Consider the following 25,458-nt stretch of genomic DNA (forward strand, 5'->3'; position numbering starts at 1 on the left):
AAAACAATGAATTTATTATTATTATAGTCCAATAATCTATGAATAAGGCTAATGAGTGTGAATAAATATATGCTCATCAGTGTGCTATTTGGAAGATCCAACCGGTGCACTTTGTTCAATTGATCTTGAACAATTCTAGTGCAAATTGTGATAGGATTCCATACACCTTTGAGTTGCTGTTTTCTTTTAGGTTTTTGAGTCTTTATTGCACTTTTAATTTGGTTCATATTATGCTCTTTGAGTTTTTAATTTCTGAATCCATATATGTTTTGTCAAGTCATGTTCATCCACAATATCATCAATTCATAGTAGTCCTTTGTTTGGTTTGATTGTTTCTTGATTTTGGGTATCTACTTTTGCTTTGAATCTGCTGTTCATTTGATCTTTTGGTGCCTTTTTAATTTTAGTTTGAGTTCATATTTGTGTTTAGATCTTACACAAATTCCTTTTCTCAATTCCATTGTGTTTAAATTTTGGTATCTTACTGTTTTTTCCAGTTTTTCCAAAATCCCCTGTTTCACATTCTCTGTGCTGGCTGTTTTGTTCCAGAAAAATATTTTCACTTATAGGAAAATTTTGATTCTCTGGAATATGCTGGAATTTATTCTCTTTTGGTGCTTGATTAAGTGGAAATTTGACTTGGGTAAGGTCTAGTCTTCTTGATAGGTGTTGGAATTGGAGAATTAGGACCTTTATTCTAAGGGGAACAAAGACAAAGGCAGAATCAAACACTTTCCCAAAACACCACAAACACTTGGAAGGCCCAACAAGCAAAGACAACCAAGGAAGTGCCAATAGCAAAAAGAGGATCAACAAAGGGAGTTTTCTTAATTTCTTTGCAACTTAATTTGTGTTAATTACTTCTTAATTACGTGCTTAGACGGTGAGTGTGTCTTCAAGGGCTCAAAGTGTCCAAGAAGCCTCACCTAGGGCCGACTAGTTAGAGTTTTAATTAGCAACTGTTAATTATTTTTAATTACATAACTTGCTTCGTTAGTTACGCTTTGCATGTGTGGTTGGTTTGTTTAAGCTTTGTTAAATCGTCTAGCTTTATTAATTAGTTAGCTTGCATTGTTTTCTTGCATTGAAAATTTGATTTCTCAACTTCATTGTGTTCTAAGTAGTTTACTAAGAGAGAGTTTTGTGTGAAGACATTGAGGGATAGTTTTTGGCTAAGGCAAAGGCTTGGTACTTAAGTAGTCCTTTGAGATTCACCTCCCTTACCTGGAAAACTACCTTCTTTGACTTTCCTAAATTTTCTCAAGGTAAAAAACTTGTATACATAAAACTTTAGCCATGTCTTCTCCTCACTCTCCAAAGTCTATTGAAAGTGAAGTAAAATCTATAAAATCTCTTTTGAAAGAAGTTTCACAAGCTGTGCAAATTATTTCTTTTAGACAATTGGAGAATGAGACAAAAATTAATGAATTGGCTAAAAAGCCCAAGAAGAGAAATCACAAAAATCACAAAAATAAAAAAAAACTCCTACTCATGCATCTAAAAGTAATGAGTCTCTAGGGGAGGGAAGCCTTAGAATCCATGATTACTACCAACCACCCCCTAGGAGAACTAGAAGACGAGAAGAAGAGAGCCCAAGGGAAGTAAGGGTAGACCTACCCCATTTCTATGGTAAGGAAGATGTAAAGGCCTACCTAGATTGGGAGATGAAAGTAGAGCAACTCTTTGCTTGCCATAGGGTGAGTGAAGAGAGGAAGGTACCCTTAGCAACCCTTAGTTTCCAAAGCAATGCCATGTATTGGTGGACCTCTCTAGAGAGAGACCGACGTCTTCATAGGGAGCCTCCCGTAGAATATTGGAATGACCTTAGGGGAGCCCTAAGACATCGCCACATACCTTCCTACTACCATAGGGAGTTGATGGACAAGCTCCAAAGACTCCAACAAAAGAACATGAGTGGGGAAGAATATAGGCAGAAAATGGAGCTCTGCATGATGAGAGCATCCATTAGAGAGGAAGAAACCACCACCATATCTAGGTTTCTAAGTGGGCTCAACCTTGAGATAAGGGATAGAGTAGAACTTCTACCCTACCAAGACTTGAATGACTTGGTTCAACTTTGCATTAAAGTTGAACAACAAAATTTGCGCAAAACTTCAAGTCAAAGGGTGGGTTCTTACTCCAACTCTTATCCCAAAAAAGACTTTAAAAGGGAGGGTAGTACACCTAGAGACGAACCCAAAGAAACTACCAAACCCTTAGTAAAAGATGCCTCCACCCCATCCATCCGTGCTAAGGACACCAAGTGTTTTAAATGTTTTGGAAGAGGGCATGTGCAAGCACAATGTCCAAACCAAAGGGTTTTGTTCTTAAAGGGAAAAGATGAGTACACAAGTGGTGAGGATGAACCTAGTACACAAGAAAAGGGGGAAGGAGAGAGGATAAATCCTTTGGAGGGGGACTTATTGATGATTCAAAGAATCCTCCACAATCAACCTAGTGCATCCATCGAGACACAACGAGAGAACATTTTTCATACTAGATGCAATGTTTTAGAAAATATATGCTCTCTTATTGTGGATGGTGGATCATGGTGCAATTGTTGTAGCACTATATTGATCGAGAAACTAAATCTACAAGTAGTTCCTCATCCAAAACCTTACAATTTACAATGGATCAATGAGGATGGAGAACTACATGTAGACAAACAAGTGGAAATCAAGTTTTCTATAGGTAACTACAACGACAATGTTTTATGTGATGTAGTACCTATGGAAGCTTGCCACATCTTATTAGGTAGACCATGGCAATTTGATAAGAAAAAGTTTGTCTAACTAACGAGATTTCTTTCATCCACAAACACAAAAAGTTTGTACTTAGCCCTTTTCCACATTCCCAAGTGGTAAAAGACCAAATACAAATGAAACACAAAAGGGATGAAGAGAAAATAAAAAAAAGAGAAAACTTTGGGAAAACAAAATGCGTGGGAGAAGAGTGTTCCTTCCCACAAGGTCATTCAACAAGTCAAGCACATTGAAAATACCCTTGCAAACATGCTTCTTGTTGAACAACCTAGCCTTACCTATTGTAAAGGAACACTTGCAAGCATGAGCACCAAAGAAGAGTCTTTAAAAGAAGCTTGCATAGATCAAGACTATTTCTCAAATGTGTTAAGATATCCCCAAAAGAATGACAAGTTACCTATAAGCATCTACAAAAACCAATTTTTATGTGAAGTAGTACCTAGAATAACTTGCCATGTCTTATTGAGACAACCATTGCCAAGTGTACAAATTTTCATAAACAATGGTTGTACCAACGAGACTCTCTTTACACATGAGAGAAAAAGTTTACAAGAAGGAGAACTCATGGGCCAAATTAGAGTTGATAAAACTCTAGAGCTTTTAAAAGGAAAACTTTTGTCACCCATGAGAAAAGAAGTTCAAAGACATTACTTTAGGTACATTTCATGTTTTCAAACTACACCTAAAGCAAAGCCTCAAGAACTCTATATTCCTTCACCTTTTGTGAATGATCCTTGGGAAGACACACATTTCATATTAGAGCTTCCTAGGACAACAAAAGGTTTTGATTCAATCTTCATGGTTATGGATAAACTCTTCTCTAGAGAGGTGAAACATCTTCATGATTTATCCTCAAGCATAGTGTTGAATAGAGCTCCAAATTTTGCAAACCATGATTTGACGATTTCCTTTGGAAAACTTGCAACTAAGTCACACCCTTTACATTCTTATCATCCTCAAACACATGGTCAAAATACATTTGAAAACCTAGCTCTTTCTACTATGCCTAGCATAATCAAGTGCACACACAACTCTAGAGATGAGCCAACATACCATAAAGTAGTTCACAAAACTACTTATTTTTCTACTTTTAAAGTTATGTGTGGCCTAAATCATCTTTCTCCTTTTAGGTTGTTACCATCTCCTATAGGATTTATGCCTAAAGAGAAAGTAACCACAAATGAATATTTTAAAATGCATACGATAATTAGAGACCACACACAACCATTAAAAGAGAAACTTTGTCCAAGGTTGCGAAAACCAAAAGAAAAACAAAAATGGCAACCTAGTAAAATTAAATTGCAAACTAACACCTATGCTTTATTTGATTATTTCTATAGGTGGACGTTTGATCCAGAAGGACAAGCTTTGGTGAAGCAAGAAGCTGCTATCTGAGATCAAGTCTGAAGATCTGAGGATAGGTCTTCTCAAGAAAGAGGAGATGATGGCCACAACCATTCCCTTAGGAAGCAAACGCATTGGATTTGAGGACAAATCCTTTTCAAGAGGGAGGGGATGATGGAAGAGGCCCAAGCTCACCACACTATGAAAAGCGAAGCTCCAAGTCTAGACAGTCAAGAACCATGTGGAGAGCGTCTAGCCCATGATGAGGAGCGGCTACATAAGGAGCGTCTAGGAGGAAGCCTAGACCGTCTAGGACCAAGCACTTCACGCACACAAGGGTCAAAGCTACGGTTTGGAAGGAGAAGACCTTGTACATGTTACATGGAGGCCCATTAGGGGTGCTTAGTAATTAGAGTAGTGTTAGAAAGCATAAATGAGTGAACATTCTAGAAACTTGTTTACTTGGCCGGTCATGAGCACATGTGCCATGTGCCTTGCATTTCATTTGGCTCTCATTTCATTAGGAATTAGCTTAGCTTTCACGCCCCTATAGCCTATAAATAGGAAGGCCATCTCTTGTATTTTCCAAGATTATTGATAGTAAAGTTATGCTGCCAACTTTGTGCCAAGCTTTGCTTCTACCTAGTTTCTAGGCTCTAATCTTCACATCCTTCACCTCTCATTGGGCTGGCCGAACCTCCCAACTTCCATACATACCATGCACCTTCAAGATCACCATAGCTCTTAGGAGGATCTTGCTCATACACATCCATGGCTTCCGCACCATCTTTCACATGATTCTAAGAAGAACTTCATGAATTTGCCATCACCAGATGCTCGCCAAAAATCACTTGCCAAATATAAAGGGTCAAATTTTGGAATCTTGTACTGATTGCATTTATGGTAAACAATGTAGAGTCAATTTTCAAATATCAGGTGATCCCTCAAGGAGGCAAAAGGTACTTGAACTTGTACATACATATGTTTGTGCACCATCTGAAAAATCTCTTGGTGGAGCCTACTACTTTGTCACATTTATTGATGATCACTCAAGAAGAGTATGGGTGTACTTGCTGAAAACCAAAGATTAGGTACTATCAACATTTAAAGAATTTCATGCTCTAGTGGAGCGTGAAACTGGGAAAAAGCTTAAGTGTATGAAATCCGACAATGGTGGAGAGTACCGTGGTCCTTTTGAAGCCTATTGCAAGATGTATGGCATTAGAATGATAAAGACACCACCAAAGAATCCTCAACTGAATTGAGTAGCCGAAAGGATGAATCGTACTATTGAAGAGAAAGTCAGATGCATGTTACAAGGTGTTAACCTCCCCAAGTCTTTCTGGGGTGAAGCAATAAAGAGTGCAGTTGATCTCATAAACCTGACACCTTCAATACCTTTAGATGGAGAGATTCTAGAGGAAGTGTGGTACAAGAAGAAAGCGTCATTCAACCATCTGAGAGTATTTGGATGCAAAGTCTTTATTCATATTCCAAAGGATGAAAGAAAAAAGCTAGATGCTAAGGCCAAGGAGTGTATATACCTTGGGTCCCCAAAGGATGAATTTGGGTACTGATTGTGGGATCCTATAAAGAAGAAAATTGTTAGAAACAGAGATGTTGTGTTCTTTGAGGATCAAAGATATTTAAGAGAAAAATCAGTGCAAGTCCAGAGATCGCATTGATTTAGGGGAAGAGATTCCTCAATAAATAGATCCTGATCAAATAGACAAATAGACATATTTTGTTCACCCAATTCCTGACCATACTGATGAACAACGAGATCATGATCAAATAATGTTAGACCCTCAAATACAATAAGAACATGAGCCTTTAGAGCAATAAATGCAAGTTGAATTGAAACGCTCTGAAAGAAGAAGAAAGTCATCATCAAAGTACCCTGAAGAAGATTCTATTACTTTGAAGATAATGGTAAACATCAAAACTTCTCAGAGGCTATGGAGTCAATTGAGAAAGGGGAGTGGATCAAAAAGCCATGGAAGAAGATATGAACTCTTTACATGAGAACCATACTTATGATCTGGTGGAGCTACCCAAAGGAAGAAAAACCTTGAAAAACAAATGGGTGTATAAGCTTAGAACTGAAGAAGGAAGCTCGAGACCAAGGTACAAAACTCAAATTGTTGTGAAAGGGTGCAATCAAAAGAAAGGAGTTGATTTTGATGAGATATTCCCACCAGTGGTGAAGTATTCCTGCATTAGAGTAGAATTGGGTATAGCAACTAGCCTAGACCTAGAAGTTGAACAACTTGATGTCAAAACAACTTTCCTACATGGAGACATCAACGAAGAAATCTATATGGAGCAGACTGAAGGCTATGAAGAACCAGGCAAGAAACACTTAGTGTGTCGTTTGATGAAGAGTTTGTATGGTCTGAAGCAAGCACCCAGACAGTGGATAAGAAGTTTGAATCCTTCATGACCAAACAGAGTTTCAAGAAGACAATTGTTGATCATTGTGTGTTCATCAAGAGGTATGAAAATGAAAACTTTATTATCCTACTATTATATGTCGATGATATGTTGATCATTGGACAAAGTAAAAGCAAAATTGTTGGTTTGAATAATGCTTTAAGCAAGTCTTTTGCCATGAAAGACTTAGGTCCTGCAACAGCAAATCCTTGGGGTGAAAGTGATCAGAGATCACTTGATGTGAGTTGATTTTAAGATTGTTCATTTGATTAGTGACACTTAGATTTAGATTTTAGAACAAATATAGATGAAAAGCCTAAGAAAAATTCCCACTGGACACTAACTTAACAAGTGTTAAGTATATGTGAAGGTTCATTTCCATAAGACCAAAGGAAAAACACAATTAATGGCGAAAATGAATGACAAATATAGGTGTGGAAATTAAGCAAACACAAGGTGAGCAAAGGTAAACACAATGACCGAATTGAATTCAAGAAGCAACACAAGAACAAGACATATTTTGGAATTGAAAATAGGAATGGAAATGAAATGTAAAAAGATGAGTGAAAGGAAAGCTTATATGGATGAAGCTTGGGAAGAAGATCACGCCACTTAGAATGGTGAATTTGCTCCAAGATAAGTGATGATGTCGCCACTTGAGAGCTCCCAAACACTCACAAGATAAGACTAAGCTGGGAGAAACAAGTCTCACTAATCTCACACAATTTGTGTATAGTAACTTTAGTCTTCATTCAACTTTTTTTAATACATGAGGTAGGCCTCCCTATTTATAGATTTAGGAGCCTTGGAAAGTAAACTTAAAGGATAATAGCCAATGTGTTGCGGTTTTAGGTGTTGACCATAGGTTAATGCCGCACCATACTATGTGTTTCTAGAAGGTAGGGTTCCTTTCTACCCTAATGGACTTCTTAAGGCCCAAACTTATGTCCTCACCTTCTAATTATGCTATTTAAACATACTCTTGCTTATTCTTTACTATTTGGACCCCTCATGTGAGCCCAACTTATTTACAACATTTTTCTAAATATTTAAGAAGACTAGTAGGAAGAACTTCAAGTGTTGTGTACCTTGTCCATTCCTCCTATTGATGAGGTCTTCCTTTGATTGTTGAGATGACCCTTCATAGTTGGCATCCTTGATCATCTTCTTGTTGACTTGTTTTTGGGGTCTTTGTGGGTTTGCATCATCACTCCAAGAAGTTGATATGGCTATCACAAGAGAAGTACATTGAGAAAGTTCTCAAAAGATTCAACATGGATAAGGCAAAACCTGTCAATGTTTCACTTGTTGGACATTTCAAGCTAAGCACAATGCAATGTCCGACTAGTGAAGAAAAAAAGAAAGATATGAGCAGAGTGCCTTATTCTTTTGTGATAGGAAGCCTAATGTACGCCATGATTTGCACAAGACCAGATATTGTCCATGCAGTTGATGTTGTGAGTCGATACTTGTCATATCCTAGTGAGGAGCACTGGAATGCACTGAAGTTGATATTGAGATATTTGAGGGGAACTACCAAAAGATGTTTATGTTTATATTGTGATCAAAATCTAATGGTTTAACTAGTAAATTAGGAAATATACAAATTTTCAATTGGGTAACTATATAAAAACTTCTGCATTCACTCTATATGTCAATTAAACTCTTCATTTTATATTCTTGTGTTTATGTTAGTTTTTCATCTGCAATTTGTTCCGGTACGAATATAGTGTCACATCGTTTAGGAGTCGAATCAATGACAATTTATATACTTCTTCCTCCAATTAATTGGGACGTCTTTTAAGGACAAAACCATGATGGAACACCAATTTCTAAAGTAGACACTACCAAATAATCTAATTTGTTTTATTAGGCCATGTAGTATTTTGTCATGATATAATATGTTTTTATGGAGATTTTTTTCTATAATGTATATCATACATGTATAATTAGTTAGTATAATGCTTTAGTAATTACTAACATAGAGATTTAACATATAGATAATTTTAGGTGGAAAATATGAGAATATCTACTTGTAATATTTGAAATGAGTTAAGAAAAATACAAAATTTAAAATATTAGATAATATTAGTTTAAATTCGAAAGATAATAGAACAATTAATTAAGGCTTATAAAGAATAATCGAGAAGTTTTTTAAGGATAAAACTATGATGGAGCACTAATTTCTTTCTAAAGTAGACAATAATTTTTTTATTAGGCTATGTAGTATTTTGGCATGATATAATATTTTTTTATGGAGGTTTTTTTCTATAATGTATATCATACATGTATAATTAATTAGAATAACCTTTTAGTAATTACTAACAGAGATATCTAATATATCAAAAATTTTAGGTGAAAAATACGAGAATATCTACTTATAGTATTTTGAAATGAGTTAAGAAAAATACAAATTTTAAAATATTAGATAATATTAATTTAAATTCAAAAGATAATAGAACAATTAACTAAGCCTTTTAAAATTCACATTTTACTATGAACAAACATATTTAATTCTAAATGATGTAACTAAAAGTCCTAAAAATCATAGAGATACTTTTGGACATAACATCTTAACACCCGTGAGATCCGATAAAACACTTTCCCATGCCCCCATCATCTTAAGGTTCTTGTCATCATTGAACTATATTACACTTATATAATGGTCACTTAAACATAGAAAAACAACAATTTTACAAGTGTGGTTTAAGAACTACCAAAGCTATGTTTGTAGCTTATTTATACCACATTTTTTAAGTGTTGGCTTTAGAATGTGTGAACTAAACAATAAAATTGTGGTCTAAAATTGGCCAATGACACATAAGTAAATGCAATAGATAAAAAACCGTTGTCTACGACAAAAAAAAATTACATATTCTACTATTATTACTTATTTCACTCGTTTGCAAATCAAAACTCAAAATAAACTCTCCTTCCAAAATTAAAATCCAAATTCTTATTATTATTATTAATGTTGTTAATAATATTATTATTATAATTAATATTAATATTATTATGATTAATAATATTAAAAATTACAATAGCAATATTATTATTATTCATAATAGTAATAATAATAATAATAATAATATTTTTATTATCAATAATAATAATAATTGACAATAAAATTTATCTGGTTACATGTGGTATGTTTACTTATAAAACGAGAATTTAATTCTTTCTAATAAATAAAGTATTAATAATATTAATAAAATAAGAAGAAATACAATTACCATAATAGATGTAAAAGTTAAAAAATCATGGCCAAACATTTAAACATTTTATGAATATTTTTAACAATTTTGTATATTTATCAACCTGTGTGAAGCTTAAGGATGTTTGCGTTGTCGTTCTTGAGTATTGCAATTGTGGAGTGTTTTGATTATTCTATTGGTTTATAACATCTTGATAATAAGGAAGATCTTCCTTCCCATCCGCGTAAAAAGTATATACATTAATGTTTTGAGTTTTATTTATTTTTTTAATGATTTTTTAGAAAAAATTAACACTATATGTATAACATAAATAATATATATATATATATATATATATTTAACGCATAATATATGTTATTGTTATTTTTGTTAAATTAAACTTTAAATAGAAATTTTTTAATGAATAAAAATTATTTAATATTATGAATAATTTAGGAATTTTATTTATTTCAAATTTTTCTTTAAATAAAACATTAAATAATTTAAGATTTGTATTTATTTAGAATTTTTAATAATTTAGAAATTTTATTTATTAAATTTTTATTTAAATAAGAATTAAATAACTTATTATTTATATTTATTTAAGATTTTTGAATAATTTAGAAATTTTATTTATTTCATATTTTTATTTAAATAAAATATTAAATAATTTAGGATTTATATTTAATATTTTGAATAATTTTAAAAAAAAATTATTTAAGTTTTTTTATTTAAGTAGAAAATTAAATAATTTAAGAACTTTATTTATTTTATATTTTTATTTAAATAAGTTATTTTAATAATTTAAAATTTATATTTATTTAAAAATTTTAATAATTTAATAATTTTATGTATTTCAAATTTTTATTTAAGTAGGATATTAAATAATTTATGATTTGTACTTATTTAATATTTTTAATAATTTAAAATAATATGTCGAAAAATTTGTAAAATATTTTATTTTTTATCTATACCTATATATAAAGGGGATTTCCCTCTTAATTGCTCTTAATTTTTTTTTTCTATTTTCTACTTATATTAATATTTAATTTTATTATTGTATTATGGTCATTGTGTCATTTCTTATTCTCCTCTTGCTCTTAATTTTTTTTCCATTTTATCCTTACTTAATAATTTATTGTATTAATTTATTTTGGTTATTTGGATATTTTATAATTTCAAAAATTAATAAAATATTTTTTTAATTTTCAAATTTATTTTATTTGTTATTATTTAACTGGAGAATGGAGAGATTGATTAATTACTTTTTCTGATTTAAACTGATATTTTTTTTATTAAAATTGATTTAAGAAACAGATTTTATGATTCTTCACTACATATAACTCACATATCCTACTTTCCACTTTCTCTCTCCTATATAGGTACCTATTTCTTACTTTCTCTCTTCACTACTCTTTAACTTCTCATTTTAATGTTATTAAGAGAAATTATTTTTGAAAAATAAAAAAAATACTAGAGAAATAAAAAATGCGGATACACAGGCACTGACGTGCCTGTGTTCCCGCTAGTATATATAAAAATAATTTAGCCACATTTTATTTTAAATATTTTTTTTTATAATTTTACATTTTATTTATTAAAAAATTATTTATTTATTCAAACTTTCATAATTTTTTTAAAATTTTCAGTATATCGTAAATCCAAATAACTTTCCATTCCAATCAATTTCAACTTAAAATTTAGTTTTTTAAATATATTATCAAAGCATGAACGATAAGAGAGTGGTGACAGAACATTCATTTCATGAATATATATGAAGTATTATATATCGAATATTGTGATGTGTTATATTAAATAAAATAATATTATATAATCTGAAAACAATATCAATCTATATTATTATTACTTGCAAAACAATGGAATTAAATTATTTTAATTATAAAAAGAAATTTTATTATTTTTCCTAATTACTTTAACAACAATAAGTTAATTAGATAATTTATGACAAAATTCTAAGCAATTTTTTCTTATTTCATTAGAATATAAATATCTTAAAAGAATTAAAATTGTTATTTATATTAAAATTAAGTTTAAAACATTTTGAATTTATTACATTATTTAATTAATCATTTTTATCTTATCAATTAAATCAGCTATAAACTCCATATTTAGTCTTTTTTTTTTTCTTTTTCTCATTCCCAGTCGTCCAAACAAAAAAATCTTGAACTGGAGTTTTTCAATTGTTCTTCTAGAAAAGTCATCGCCATCTGAGCAACCAAGTCAAATATGAATTTCACCGACCACAATTTTGCACGTTTATCGATTTTTGTTACTTTTACATAAACACTTGATTAAATGCAAAATGAAGATTTACATAAACACTTGATTAAATGCAAAATGAAGATTGCAGTGACAGTAAATGGAAAGTGTGAAAAATATTAAAAAAAAATGAGAAAGAAAGGGCAGAAATATCCATTTCCATTAGGATTAAAGATCAAACACAACATTTATACCAAACATGCGTGTCGGCCAACACAAAGCCTTGTTTTCATCGAAGAGTCAACCTTATCACGTTTTCTTATTTGTGTTTTTTGTCCGTTGAAAACGTGGTATAAAAACAACACAAACAATTTATCTTCATTCATTCTTAGGACGGAACACTGAATTAAAAGTTGCGCTGTGGTGTTGGAAACCAGATTTCAGAGAGACATTGTTTGGGTTGGGGAAAATGGATGGTGTTGATCACTTGGCTTTCGAGAGGAACAAGGCGCAGTTCGATGTGGAAGAGATGAAGATCGTTTGGGCTGGTTCTCGTGAAGACTTTGAGCTTTCTGATCGGATTTCTCGCCTTGTTGCTAGCGATCCGGTGAATTCCCTTCTTCAATCCTAAAGTCCTTTTTTTAAATCGTGTAGTCAACTTTACTGAAAAGTTATTTTAATCATGTTATGGTACTTGCAGTTTATCTCCCAAAATAGTTGTAGATTATTGGGATTCAATATTTCTAACTTCACCACACACACACGGATCTTGGAAACCAGAGAGGAGAATTGAAACAAGTGTATCTCTATATTTGATTTCAACTCTTGCAAACTACATGTTTGCAGCCCATAGCCTTTTTATAGGTGGAGAAATGGCAGTGGCCGGTGTATGCAAAAAGATATATCTTTTATATTAACTTGATTTAATTTCTATCAATAGTGAAAAGAAAATTTGCATAGGTCCTATTTGGAACAGTGTAAAGTAGCAGTCAATAAAAAGATAAAATGAATCAAGTTTGTTCTGTGAAATAAGATTAGTTCACGTACAAGCCAAAATCAACTTTCCGGAAACTGAAATGTATTAGTAAACAAACTCCAGTTATGTATTTCGTGCTATAAGCGGGTAGCTACTGTTTCACAAATCATGTTCAACTCGAGCATGTAAAGTAGTTCAATTCTGTTTCCTTCACTTTAGCTATTACTTTGGTGGTCATGGCTTCTTTGAAAATCTGAAACCTGTTTCATTTGTAGGTGTTTAGAAAGGATGACAGAACCGTGCTTGATAGAAAAGAATTATTTAAAAACACCTTGAGGAAAGCAGCTCATGCATGGAAAAGGGTAATCGAGCTCCGTCTCAGTGGTGAGTTTGCTGTTCTTGGTATTTTGGATTTTTTTTTTCCTTTGGACGCATATAGTTGCCTATTATATTAATATTTATTGTTCTCTATAATTTCGCAAACTGTATTCTTACAGAACAGGAAGCTTATAAGCTCAGATCTTTTGTGGATCAACCTGCATTTACGGATCTTCATTGGGTATAATGCAAACTCTTTTCCTGATTGCATTTTTATCTTCTGTGCCTGTCTTACTTATCTATGTGGAAGAAATGTGTTGATAACATAAAAAAAATATGGATGAGAATGAACTTAATATTAGTTTAAGGATTTCAAAGGAGTTTGTGTGTTTGATCAGAGAAATGTAACATTGACCTGGTATTTTCGCTTTGCATGGGATAAATCTTGGGGAGGGGGTATCATTTGTTTGTGTACTAAATTTTAGTTATTTATATTATTTTGTAGGGAATGTTTGTGCCTGCTATCAAAGGATCGGGCACTGATGAGCAGCAGCAGAAGTGGTTACCTCTAGCTTATAGGATGCAAATAATTGGTTGCTATGCCCAAACTGAACTTGGTCATGGATCCAATGTTCAAGGACTAGAAACAACTGCAACATTTGATCCCAAAACAGACGAGTTTGTTATCCATAGCCCCACATTGACTTCCAGCAAAGTGAGTGAAATTGATGATGACTACTGTATGCCTTTACTAGTCTCTTGCAATTTTAAATAAGATTCTACTTTACATGTTACCTTGTGGTTAACAAGTAAATTCAGGGGAAAAAGTGGTACTTTTCTTATGCATTCCCAGTTTGTACTTTTGTAAAGGTATTTGGATATATTTATATATATATCATGCTTCTGACATTGATTTAAACAGTGGTGGCCTGGTGGATTGGGTAAAGTATCCACTCATGCTGTTGTTTATGCCCGTTTAATTATTGATGGTCAAGACTATGGAGTGCATGGTAATTTCTAAATTTACTCATCCAAATTCTGGTGTTGAATTCATAGGCAAATTAAGTGACTATAATTCCTTGTCCAATTTGAAGGGTTCATTGTCCAGCTGCGGAGCTTGGATAACCACTTACCTCTTCCAGGCATTACTGTTGGTGATATTGGCATGAAATTTGGAAATGCAGCATATAACACCATGGACAATGGAGTTCTAACATTTGACCATGTACGAATTCCAAGGAGTCAAATGTTAATGAGGTATTTCCATTTTACATATTGTCTAGCCTCGCCAATGGAAAATCCAAAAATCCAAGTTTGTGGTTTTGTGGTGTATAATACTAATAATGCTTAAATAGGGAATGTGTCAAATAGTGCTTCTAGCAGTGCTCTTTTGCCAATTGTATCATGCGGTGACTGCTCTGTTCTTTAATATACCAGGGTTTCACAGGTTACCAGAGAAGGAAAATATGTACACTCCAATGTTCCAAAACAACTAGTTTATGGCACTATGGTAAACGTGAGACAAAAAATTGTAGCTGATGCATCAGTTGCTTTGTCTCGAGCAGTTTGCATTGCTACAAGATATAGTGCTGTTCGAAGACAGTTTGGATCGCATAATGGAGGTCTAGAAACACAGGTAAGCGTTAAAATGCATGTTGTTGCTTGATGATAATTCGTATTTTATTGAGATATGCTCGAAAATCTCTTTTAAAAAATATTATAAATTTTAGAACTTAATAAAAAGGAGGCTAAAACCAAAATTACATACTAAATTTTAAAATAAGCTGCTTTGTTAATGCTAAGTTGCCTCTAGTTGTCTAATTTTGGAAGTCTCACTTGTTAACAGCCTTTTTTAATGATATGTAATGGGAAGTGTGATGAGATCCCTGCTTATCTGGTGTATTAAATTTAGTTGTATGACGTTGAATTCTGCACTTATATGTTGTTAAATGGGCAACATAAAAAATGTGATTCCAATTAGTTTCATTCAAAGTTTAGTGTGCTTAATGCGTGGTTATACATTTCTTTTAGGTGATTGATTACAAAACACAGCAGTCTAGGCTCTTCCCTTTGCTGGCTTCTGCTTATGCTTTCAGATTTGTTGGTGAGTGGCTGCTATGGCTTTATACAGATGTGACAGAAAGATTGAAAGCTAATGATTTTTCAACATTGCCTGAGGCTCATGCATGCACTGCTGGATTGAAATCCTTGACTACTACCGCCACTGCTGTATGTTATTACTTCTGTATTTCTTTACTGATTGATCTTAGACTTACCAGTTTAATTAAATTAATTATTAAGCCGCTTTATATAGCACTTAAAATATGGTTTTATCTGGGGATTTTTCCTATCTTTATATGCTTTGTTGTCCTAACTGGAGAGTCCATGAGTGATATTGACAGGTCCTCCTCCTTTTACTTCTCTCCACATGTTGAAATTTATTTTTCTCTCATTGCTTTGGTGTACCCCTTATACATTTAACTTTTTTGCTTGAAATATGTATTATTATTAAGACATTGATGGGTTTGACTGAACATCAATGCTAAAACCTTTCAAATGAACCGTGTGCAGATTTTAAGTGCATTTGTATAGAGTTTTGTATAAAGCAGCTTCATGATTTAGTTTTTTAGAGCTTGTTGTTCCTCAAACTACATTTTTAGTTTAAATTAAAAGTACTAAAATAGTTGTCTTTTAAATTAACATAATTTTTGTAAAACATTTTTTTTTAATTTAAAAAGGTTTTTTTATATAAACACAAACAAACAGGTCCTTACAATTATGACCCTTCACGCATTACAACCCTGCATCTGCTAGTTGTCAATTTGAAATAAAAACTAACACTACAGAGCAGTACGTTCAGGTTTATATATTTTGCAAGCTCAATTGTAAATAATAGTTATTTAAATTCTGGCTTCTGATAAAAAGAAGAGTTTAATATCCCTGAACTGCAGTACTGCAATATATTGTCATTAATGAATTGTTCAGTCATCTATGTGTGTGTGGGATAATTGACTGGATGAGTAATCCTTGCATAGAAAGGGATGAAGTGTTTCTGTTGTTGTCGTTGTGCTATTATCTTTTATGTTATCCTTATAACATCACTATGTAACTCTGAACTTTTAGGCTCGATTAAAGTCAAAGTAACTTCAATTTGCAGGATGGAATTGAAGAATGCCGCAAGTTATGTGGTGGTCATGGTTACCTTTGTAGCAGTGGTCTCCCTGAGTTATTTGCTGTTTATGTTCCTGCTTGCACTTATGAAGGTGACAATATTGTGCTGCTTTTACAGGTTTGTTAAATGTTAAATAATGCATTCTGTATTTTGTTAATCGTTATTTAATTTAGTCTTCACTAACTAAGTCCTTCCACAGCCGTTAATAAGATTTAATGTGCAGCATGAGAACTAGCTTTTTTTTTTTCTTGAGAGCTAGGTTTTTGTTTATTTGACATGCATTCATACATATTTTAAAAGACCTGTATTTTGGGGCAAAGCCCTCATGTTTGTGGGTTTTGTATGGTTTTAAATACGAAATAGTACTGTTGTTTTTTATGTGTTCTTCATATTACATCCCCATGCATTCTGGTTTTGGAGGTTTTCTTTAGGAATAATTATGTTGTTTTGACAATTTCTAGAAAATCTGATGTAGGTGTCAAGGCATCTCATGAAGACGGTTTCTCAACTGGGCACTGGAAATAAGCCTGTTGGTACTACAGCTTATATGGCTCGAATGGAACAACTGATGCAATACCACTCAGATGTTAAAAAGGGTATAATGAAATTGGAGATTATGCCTACTCTAACCAGTTCAATTTCATGATATCCAAATCAAATATGGTTTTATTTAATATTTCTAGTACTTAGTAACTGAGTTGTAATATTATACTTGTTTTATTCCTTGCAGCTGAGGATTGGTTGAAACCTAATGTTGTGTTGGAAGCATTTGAAGCCAGGGCTGCTAGGATGTGTGTTGCATGTGCTCAAAATCTTAGCAAGTTCTCTAATCCTGAAGAGGGTAAATGATTCGATCATCTTTTAAGTCAGAAGCTATATGCAATTGTCCTTGTGGTTGACTTGTTTTCTTGATATGAGATGGTGGAGAGTGGGGGGTTAGGAGTTGGTTTGTGTTGAGTGATCTGTGTGATGATTTTAGTAAGAAACCATCTGACTACATATATAATGCTGGCTAATAACATGTTGGTGGAATAGATTTTCTAATGGAGGCTAATGATTTTTCTGACAACAGGTTTTCAAGAACTCGCAGCTGATTTAGTTGAGGCGGCTGTTGCTCATTGCCAGCTCATTGTTGTTTCCAAGTGAGCTTCTTCCATTATTGTATCTATAGATTTACAATTACATTGCATAATCTTGGGATAGAGGGAGTCAAATATTTAATCCAGAGAAACACATAATAAGATACTTCTTTCCGGTGAAGAGGAGCATCAAAGTGAAACTAGGATTTGCTTGAATATTCTACACTTAAGTTTATCAAACCTGTTTTTTCAGATTTATTGAGAAGTTGCAGCAAGATATACCTGGAAAGGGAGTGAAAGAGATATTAGAAGTTCTTTGCAGCGTTTATGCTTTGTTTCTACTTCATAAGCATCTGGGTGATTTTATTTCGACTGGCTGCATTGACCCAAAACAAGGATCACTTGCCAGTGAGCAGCTGAGAAACTTGTATTCACAGGTTTGTCCTCAACGATTCAATAGCATCTTGTGGTGTTTATATTTTAAGCAATTGAATGAAGAGTTATTGATGATTTTACGTGTGTGTAGGTTCGTCCTAATGCAGTTGCGCTTGTTGATGCATATAATTACACTGATCACTACCTGGGTTCAATTCTTGGACGTTACGATGGAAATGTGTATCCTAAGTTGTACGAGGAGGCATGGAAGGATCCTTTGAATGATTCAGTTGTTCCTGATGGCTTTAAAGAGTATGTTCAACCCATGCTCAAGCAACAACTACGCAATGCTAGACTCTAGTTCCATCTAAGAAATTTATCCTTGAAGCTCTAAATAAGTCTCACTAAGCTTCGTGGAACGATAAATAAAATTGCGCGTTCATATTTGTTAGCTGACTGTTTCTTCCTGCACCTCCATAGGTTCTTCTGACACCCCATACACAACATGAAAAGACCTTTTTAACCTTCTTGTGTCACCCTATAAAATAGCTTTCGGATTATGTAATTCATACCTGCATTTAAAAGAGACTTCCGGATTATGTAATCTGAAAGCTAAAAAAGACTTTCGAATTACATAATTCGGAAACTAATCATGCATATGAAAAAATACTTCCGGATTATGTAATCTGGAAGTTAATTATGAATTTAAAAAAAGACTTCTGGATTATGTAATCCGAAATATTACAGAGGGGTATTTTTGGAAATATGAAAATGTATGGAGGTGGGAGAAGAATATATGGAGGTGCAGGAAGAAAAAGCCTTGTTAGCTACCTTATTTCCATCGCACAAAGGTGCATCTGGAACTCGAAAAACTCATTTATTACATTAACCATATTTGATGTCAAATCTCATGCCTATGATTTTTCTTCTCTAGTGTATATTTTCTAGTTCTAGGCCTAATTCACGTATGTTTATGGGAGCATCTCTTCTTGCACCTCCGTACATTTTGTCTGCATTTCATAAATATGAATTTTTATTTTTATTTTAATTGTACAATTTTAAAGTAAAAAGTATTTTTTGGACTGTATAATTTAAAAGTCATTATTATTGTAAAACAAAATCGAGATATTGCAAAAGTTGTTAAAGGAGTTGTTGAATATCTTGCTACGTTGTAGAGGAGACTATGGCCATGTTTGCATTGAGTGGTGCACTATTCACGCGGACAGATGTGAGAGTGCACCCTGCTTTTGTTTCTAGTGATTGGTGAGGGGGAAGATGGAGCTTTTTTGGTGCCTCTCATGTATGAAGAGAAAGTGCACTGAGGGAAGAGAAAGCCACATAGGCTTTTGAATAAAAAATATATTTAAATATTTAAATTCTAAAAGTATAAATAATAGAATTCAATTATATATTATAATAATCTAGATTTTGATTTATTAATGAAAATACAAAATCCATTTAAATATTTAAATTCTAAAAATACAAATAATAGAATTCCATTTTAATAGAAATTTTATTTCAAGTAAACTTTAAATATCCAAAAAAAATATTAATATATTCATAATAAAAAAATATTAAATATATTTTTAATAAAAAATACTTATATACCTTAAAATATAAATATATTTATAATAAAAAAGTATTATTAATATTAACAATATAAATATTAAAATAATAAATTGAAAAATAATTTAATTAGAATTAAATTTTATATTTTATTTATTTATTTATTTAAATTCTACATTATTTTATTTTTTTATTTATAGTTAAAATTTTAAATTATTTTAATTAAATAAAATGTGTATAAAGTAATTATCATTTATTTTTATTTTTTTATACACAAGGGTAAATTTGTAATCTTACAATTTATACAATTAAAAATAATTCAAAATATCCTTACAACCATTAAATTACTCATATATTTCAATAAACTTTCTTCACACATCCACTCTAACCTACCTCAATCCAAACAATCTCAATTTTCTTCACACTTCCACTCCCCCACACTCTCAACTTTTCACTCCCTCACACCCTCTAATCCAAACAAAGCCTAAATCTTCTCTGAAGATGGCATGCACAACATCCCACTTTTCTTGGGTGGTTCAGATCTCGGACAGAGTTTCAAAATGTTAAAAATCCTCTACCCTCTTCCTTTTTTGGAGGTCTTTTCCCTTTTTTTGGCAGTTCCCTCCAAGTTCGACGGTCTGTATCATGTAGCGGTTTTTCTGATTTGAGTCCTTCTTCATCTATAAATGTATGTCTCCACTTTGCTCTAGATATATATCTCTCACGACTTTCTTCCTTCTTCTTCATTCTTTCTCTCTTTCTTTTTAATATTTTCAGTATCTTGGATTTCACTCTTTAAGAGTTGTTTTCTAGTTTTAATATTCTCGATATTATTCGAGAAGTTTTTGTTGTATCTTGAGAAATCAGAAAATCATTTTTGTTCGTGTTTTTAGCCTTTTTACTACAATCGTAAGAACTTATGTTTGAAATACAGACAACAACAACAACTCTACACCGGAGACATCAAACGGTGTTTCTACCATGCAAACTTCTTTGGAAAACCATTTTTGGATGTCTCAAAAATTGAAGTCCTCACTGGTCAGAATTTTTGAAATTAGTAAGAACACGTGTCTACCCTAATGGACATGTATGAAGTCGCTTTTACACTTACGACTTCTAAACTCGACTCCAACACACATACGAAACAAATTGATGTTTGGACCATGCAAATAAGGTATGTTGTCACACCTTGCAAGGTGGATTATCTAATGATTTGTTCAATGTGTATTGCTTTTACAAGAAAGCAAAAGATACTTGGGATTCTTCTATTATCAAATATACACTTGAAAACATCCTTAAACAAAAGTTCTCGATCAGAAACTACTAACGATGGGAGATGATTGAAGATAAGGACATCAAAATTCTGATAAACAAATACCACAAGTTGCTTGAAGATATAAAAGAGTCTATCTATGTTAAAATATTATTAAATACAATTGAAAATTTAACATTTTTGTGTATATTTTAACTGAAAAACTGCATTCCAGAGTATTTTTAAAGAATACTTTTTAATCGTTTTAAACAAAATTACATTATTTTCGCTTAGACTTACATACAATTAACTTAAAATTAATTGCAAAAAATAATGGGTTAAATATTTTTTTTTACTCTATTATGATTAAAAATTAATTTTCTCCCTACTTCAAATTTTAGATTTGATGGATTATAATTTTAGATCTAGTGAATATTATAATGAAGAAATTATGATAAATTATTGAATATTAAATGGTTTTTAAATTGGTATCTAATTAGCAATTAAGGTTTTTCTACCAAATTTAAAAATTAAATAATTGGTAGCTAAAACATTGGTTGCTAATTAGATACCAAATTGAAATCATTTAACAATAATATAAACTAATTTAGAATTTTTTTTTTTAGTTTTTAAAATAGTTTCTAGTTTAGTTATTATAGCAACTACTTTATATTTTTTTCTAAAATTAATTTTTATTTCATGTTTTTCATGTAGTATGTTATTACCAATTTTTCTTTTAACATTTTTGTCTATAATGAAAATTTATTTATCAAAACAAAATCGGTTAAAATTTATTTTAATAATTTCTTAGTACATATATTTAAAAGGTCAACCATAAATAAAAACTACTTTTGAGTGAAAATATACACATAAAAACATATACAATTCAAAAATAATTAACAACATAAATTATGGTGTGTATACTTTTTTTTATATTTTTGACCTTTTTACATGTTTCTCAGCACACAACAATACTTTTTTTTTTCTGAAAAACTGATGAGTGGTTGTAGCAGTGGCTCCACTTGATAAAGCTAATCCATCACATCAACCAAAAAGCTAATCCATATGAGTGAAGACCATTTAAAGATGTAGGACATCTAATTATGCACATTACATTACAAATGAAGGGAAATGAATGGCGCAACCCAACAAATAATACACTTTGCCAACTAATTTCGGTAATGTCATAATTAATTCAAACAAAAACAATACACTGTTCCAATAATTTTTCACATAATTGATGCCAAGTATTAAATTATTAAACTTATATTATTTGATATTTTCAAATATTCATTTTTAAGGAGTTTAGTTTCTATGTATTGCTGATGTATGCAGTGTTATACGATCAACTCATTAATCATTAATTGCATATGTAAATTTTAAGATACATGTTGTAGAGATTTAAAAAATTATCATATATGACAATTGAATACATTGTTATTGTATATATTATTTATTCTGGACTAACATTTAACATGACTAAAAGATAGTCTTAAATTATTCAATAAAGGAATTAATTAGTTGTTTCTAAAGTTATTAACTCATATAAAACTTTGACACTATTCATGAACTAATATGTTGTTTTTTTTTTTGTCAAAAGGTGAAAATACAAAATAAATTAATGAATAATTGTTTTTCCCCTTATTAATAACGTGTTACTTTACCCCCAGTGATTTCAGCAATAAATGAAACAATATTAACTCGTGAATAATTTTAACCACGTTTAGTCCTAATTCCTAATGCATTATTGATTTTATGATGTGTTTGTTTCTGCTTTAAAATATTTGTCAGTTTAGAAGTGTTGGCTTGTTCTGAGTATTTTTATTTAAAAATAACAAATGTGATAAAAAAATATTCTTCATCTGTTAAATTTGCAGTAAACTTATTTGTTTAGGGTTTAGGATTTTCAGTAAATTTATATAATTAATATGAACATAATTTTAGTTGTATAATTAATATTTTAGTTAGATTATTTAAATGGTTAATTTGATTATTAGTTGTAATTGTCATAATTCAGAAATGATTATTTTTTTAATTGCATGTAAAATTATAATTATATTTATTGAATTGCATGTATAATTAGAATGGTTAATTTTTTGAATTGCATGTATATTTATAATTCTTTAATATGTGTTGGTATTGAGTTTGGGAGTGTCTGACATCCGACAAATTATTAGATTTTAGATTGAGAGATCCAAATTTAGTAAACTTTCATTAAGAGATCTTTAGTTTTCCGTTTGATATTTAATACATGTATTTGTCTACTACTCCTCAAATTGTAAAAAAAAATAAAAAAATAAAAGTAAAGGAGGTTGTAGTGACAGTAATTGTATTGAGTCCTGATTTGTCCAGGTGGGCAATTTGGGAAGAACAATAATTTTTTATTAGTTCATTAGTACATAACTTGTAATCTATATGTTATATATTTTAGGTAATTTTAGTTCATAGCATTTTGTGTTGTTCTTCAGGTGCATTGTGGATGTAACCACTTTCATTTTGTGCCACTTAAAGACCAATGTGAATGCTGCCGAAATTTCGTAAAATACAAGCAATGTTTATTAAAGTGCATGTACTATTAAATTATAATAAAAGTCTATATTCTCGAATAAGATAGATTCATACCTATAATAAAAAACGTGAGATTTTACATGCATTAGTTAATACCTCAATGGCCATTACATAACATACATATGGATCGAGATTAGATTAATTCATTTTGCATAAGTGATGAGCATGAATGAGTCATTACCTTACATAATGTGGCTCTCACCTCTAATATGATAAATGTTACAGTAGAAAAAGTACGAGTTGTTGATGTTCTTGTTCCTTTGCCTACTGATGAGGTCACTATTGTGGTCAAGGCATTTTAGACATTCATAGTCTGGCCTAGACACCTCGTTCGACTTATTCATGAACCCCCTGTAAGAAATTTATTTGTAATTATTAATTTATATTTATGTATTATATTTAGTTTAATGAATATGTTTTTTATAATTTCTTGCAATCGCATCAAAAACCAAGTTCAAAAGCAATTGGTTTCCATTGACGATCCTATAACCACATTATTATAGATTATTGTGGCTATAGTTACAAAAAGTTCAGTGGAGGTTCCATGGGATGATATTGTTTTGGAAAGAAACAGTGACATCCCTTTATACATACACATGTCTGATGTGTTAAAGATTGCAACTGGCAACAAGTACCTAAATATATTCGTCATTCAGTTTTGAATGATGTAAGTCTCTTCAACCTATAGATCAATTTACTTTAATATATTGAAATATTATATAAAGTTATAATTCATTGCATTGAAAATTAAAATACACATAATTGTTCAAAATTTGATACATAATTGTTCAAAAGTAAAGAAAACACAAAAATAGTTTTAAATATCATCATAGCATTCAAACTATTACAACATGTTCATCCCTAATCAGTTTTGATTCCAACACTTTATCCTATTACTTAATTAGGTGATGGAGCACCACTTCCAACATCTGGTGCCTGAAATAAATAATAAATAATTTTAAGTTAATAATTTTCAATGTCTATAATTATAAAATAAAAGACACCAATAAATATTTAAATATATTAATACCTCATTGATGGATGCATGAACCAAATTAGTTGTCATTGCAACAAAATGTTCTGGAACATCTTTTCTGGAACCAAAGTTTGCATTTTGTCCAACATTCCAAATTGATTCACACTGCCTACATTCTGATTTCTCACAGCAACATAATTTCCAGCAAGCAAGCAAATTTAAATCTAACACCTGATCTACCAAAATCAATTTTGTTAGTGATAAGCGTTTCAGCCCAAGCACCGTTCCACAATTCAATAAAAATATTGCACCGTTTTTATTTGCTGGAATGTTTCAAATTAAATTTCTAACTATTTTAAAATATGGGTTGTTGCGACTACAGCAAAAAAAAATACCAACTCCAATTTATAACACCAGTTTAGTGAATTTTTTTATTCCAAAAGTTAAGAGAAACCACATACACCAACAAACAAAAATTGTTAAAATGGTAGTTGCTTCATGATCCTGCCGACAACTGGAACGTGGAGGAATCGCTTCGTAACACTCTCTGCCCCGTCTACGCGACTGTGTTCCCTGCAAAATCGCCCTCAGAACCTTCTCTAGGATCTCCAAACGCGACCTGCAAAACACACAGACGGCGCCTCTAGCGGTCGTTTGCACTCCGACGATCAAGTTAGATCACAGAACCACCAAATGAGAAAACTAGTAGTGTGTGTGAAAAACTCTTGCTCTCTCTGTTCTATCTCCCCTGACTCTCACCCTGATTCTCTCTTTTATGTCTCTGCCTGTATCTGGGCCTAACAGAATTCTGTTATGCCTCTCTGACATGTGCCAGAACCCTGTTATGCTTTTCTGCAACAACGTACCTCTAGAATCAGTAGAGTGAGAGCGTGGGAGTCTGTGCGTGTCTGCGCGTCTCTGCGCTTGGCTGCACCTGTCTGTACCCTTAGTGGTACAGAGTGCACCTTTATCTGGACCGCACCCCTCTCAGATGATGACACGTGGAGGCATGCAACTCACATCTAACCACACACGTGTCACTTATTGGAAGGGCTCTAGCGCTTCTCTTTGTGTGCCTAAGTTACGCCCTTGCGGAGTAACTTAGGATATTTCTTCCATCTGGGTAAATCGCATACTCTTAGGAGAACGCCAGGTGTGGCTGGTCTAGGCACACTCACCAAACGTTGCTCTCTGCGTAAACGGCTTACCCTTCACAGTGTCAC

At 31.9% G+C, this 25,458-nt stretch overlaps 1 protein-coding gene across 1 annotated transcript; it reads left to right on the forward strand.

Moving 5' to 3' along the window:
- The first annotated feature begins 12,012 nt into the window (after positions 1-12,012).
- LOC137810482 (peroxisomal acyl-coenzyme A oxidase 1) lies at positions 12,013-18,779 on the forward strand. The gene is made up of 14 exons (XM_068611752.1): positions 12,013-12,560; positions 13,205-13,313; positions 13,427-13,488; positions 13,753-13,962; positions 14,170-14,257; positions 14,342-14,504; positions 14,685-14,883; positions 15,279-15,476; positions 16,405-16,536; positions 16,895-17,015; positions 17,150-17,260; positions 17,492-17,561; positions 17,752-17,935; positions 18,025-18,779. Exons 1-14 carry the CDS (start codon positions 12,423-12,425, stop codon positions 18,232-18,234), a joined length of 1,995 nt encoding a protein of 664 aa, XP_068467853.1. The 5' UTR covers positions 12,013-12,422; the 3' UTR covers positions 18,235-18,779.
- The last annotated feature ends 6,679 nt before the right edge of the window (positions 18,780-25,458 follow it).

The sequence above is a fragment of the Phaseolus vulgaris genome, chromosome 2 (genome assembly GCF_000499845.2).
Source record: "Phaseolus vulgaris cultivar G19833 chromosome 2, P. vulgaris v2.0, whole genome shotgun sequence".
Classification (NCBI taxonomy): Eukaryota; Viridiplantae; Streptophyta; class Magnoliopsida; order Fabales; family Fabaceae; genus Phaseolus; species Phaseolus vulgaris.

What these genes read in the sequence shown, in the direction of transcription:
- LOC137810482 (XM_068611752.1), top strand. Translation starts at nt 12,423, where the DNA reads ATGGATGGTGTTGATCACTTGGCTTTCGAGAGGAACAAGGCGCAGTTC. An exon ending in CCACTCAGATGTTAAAAAGG is followed by an intron (nt 17,016 to 17,149) that starts GTATAATGAAAT and finishes TATTCCTTGCAG; the next exon opens with CTGAGGATTGGTTGAAACCT. An exon ending in TGAGAAACTTGTATTCACAG is followed by an intron (nt 17,936 to 18,024) that starts GTTTGTCCTCAA and finishes ACGTGTGTGTAG; the next exon opens with GTTCGTCCTAATGCAGTTGC.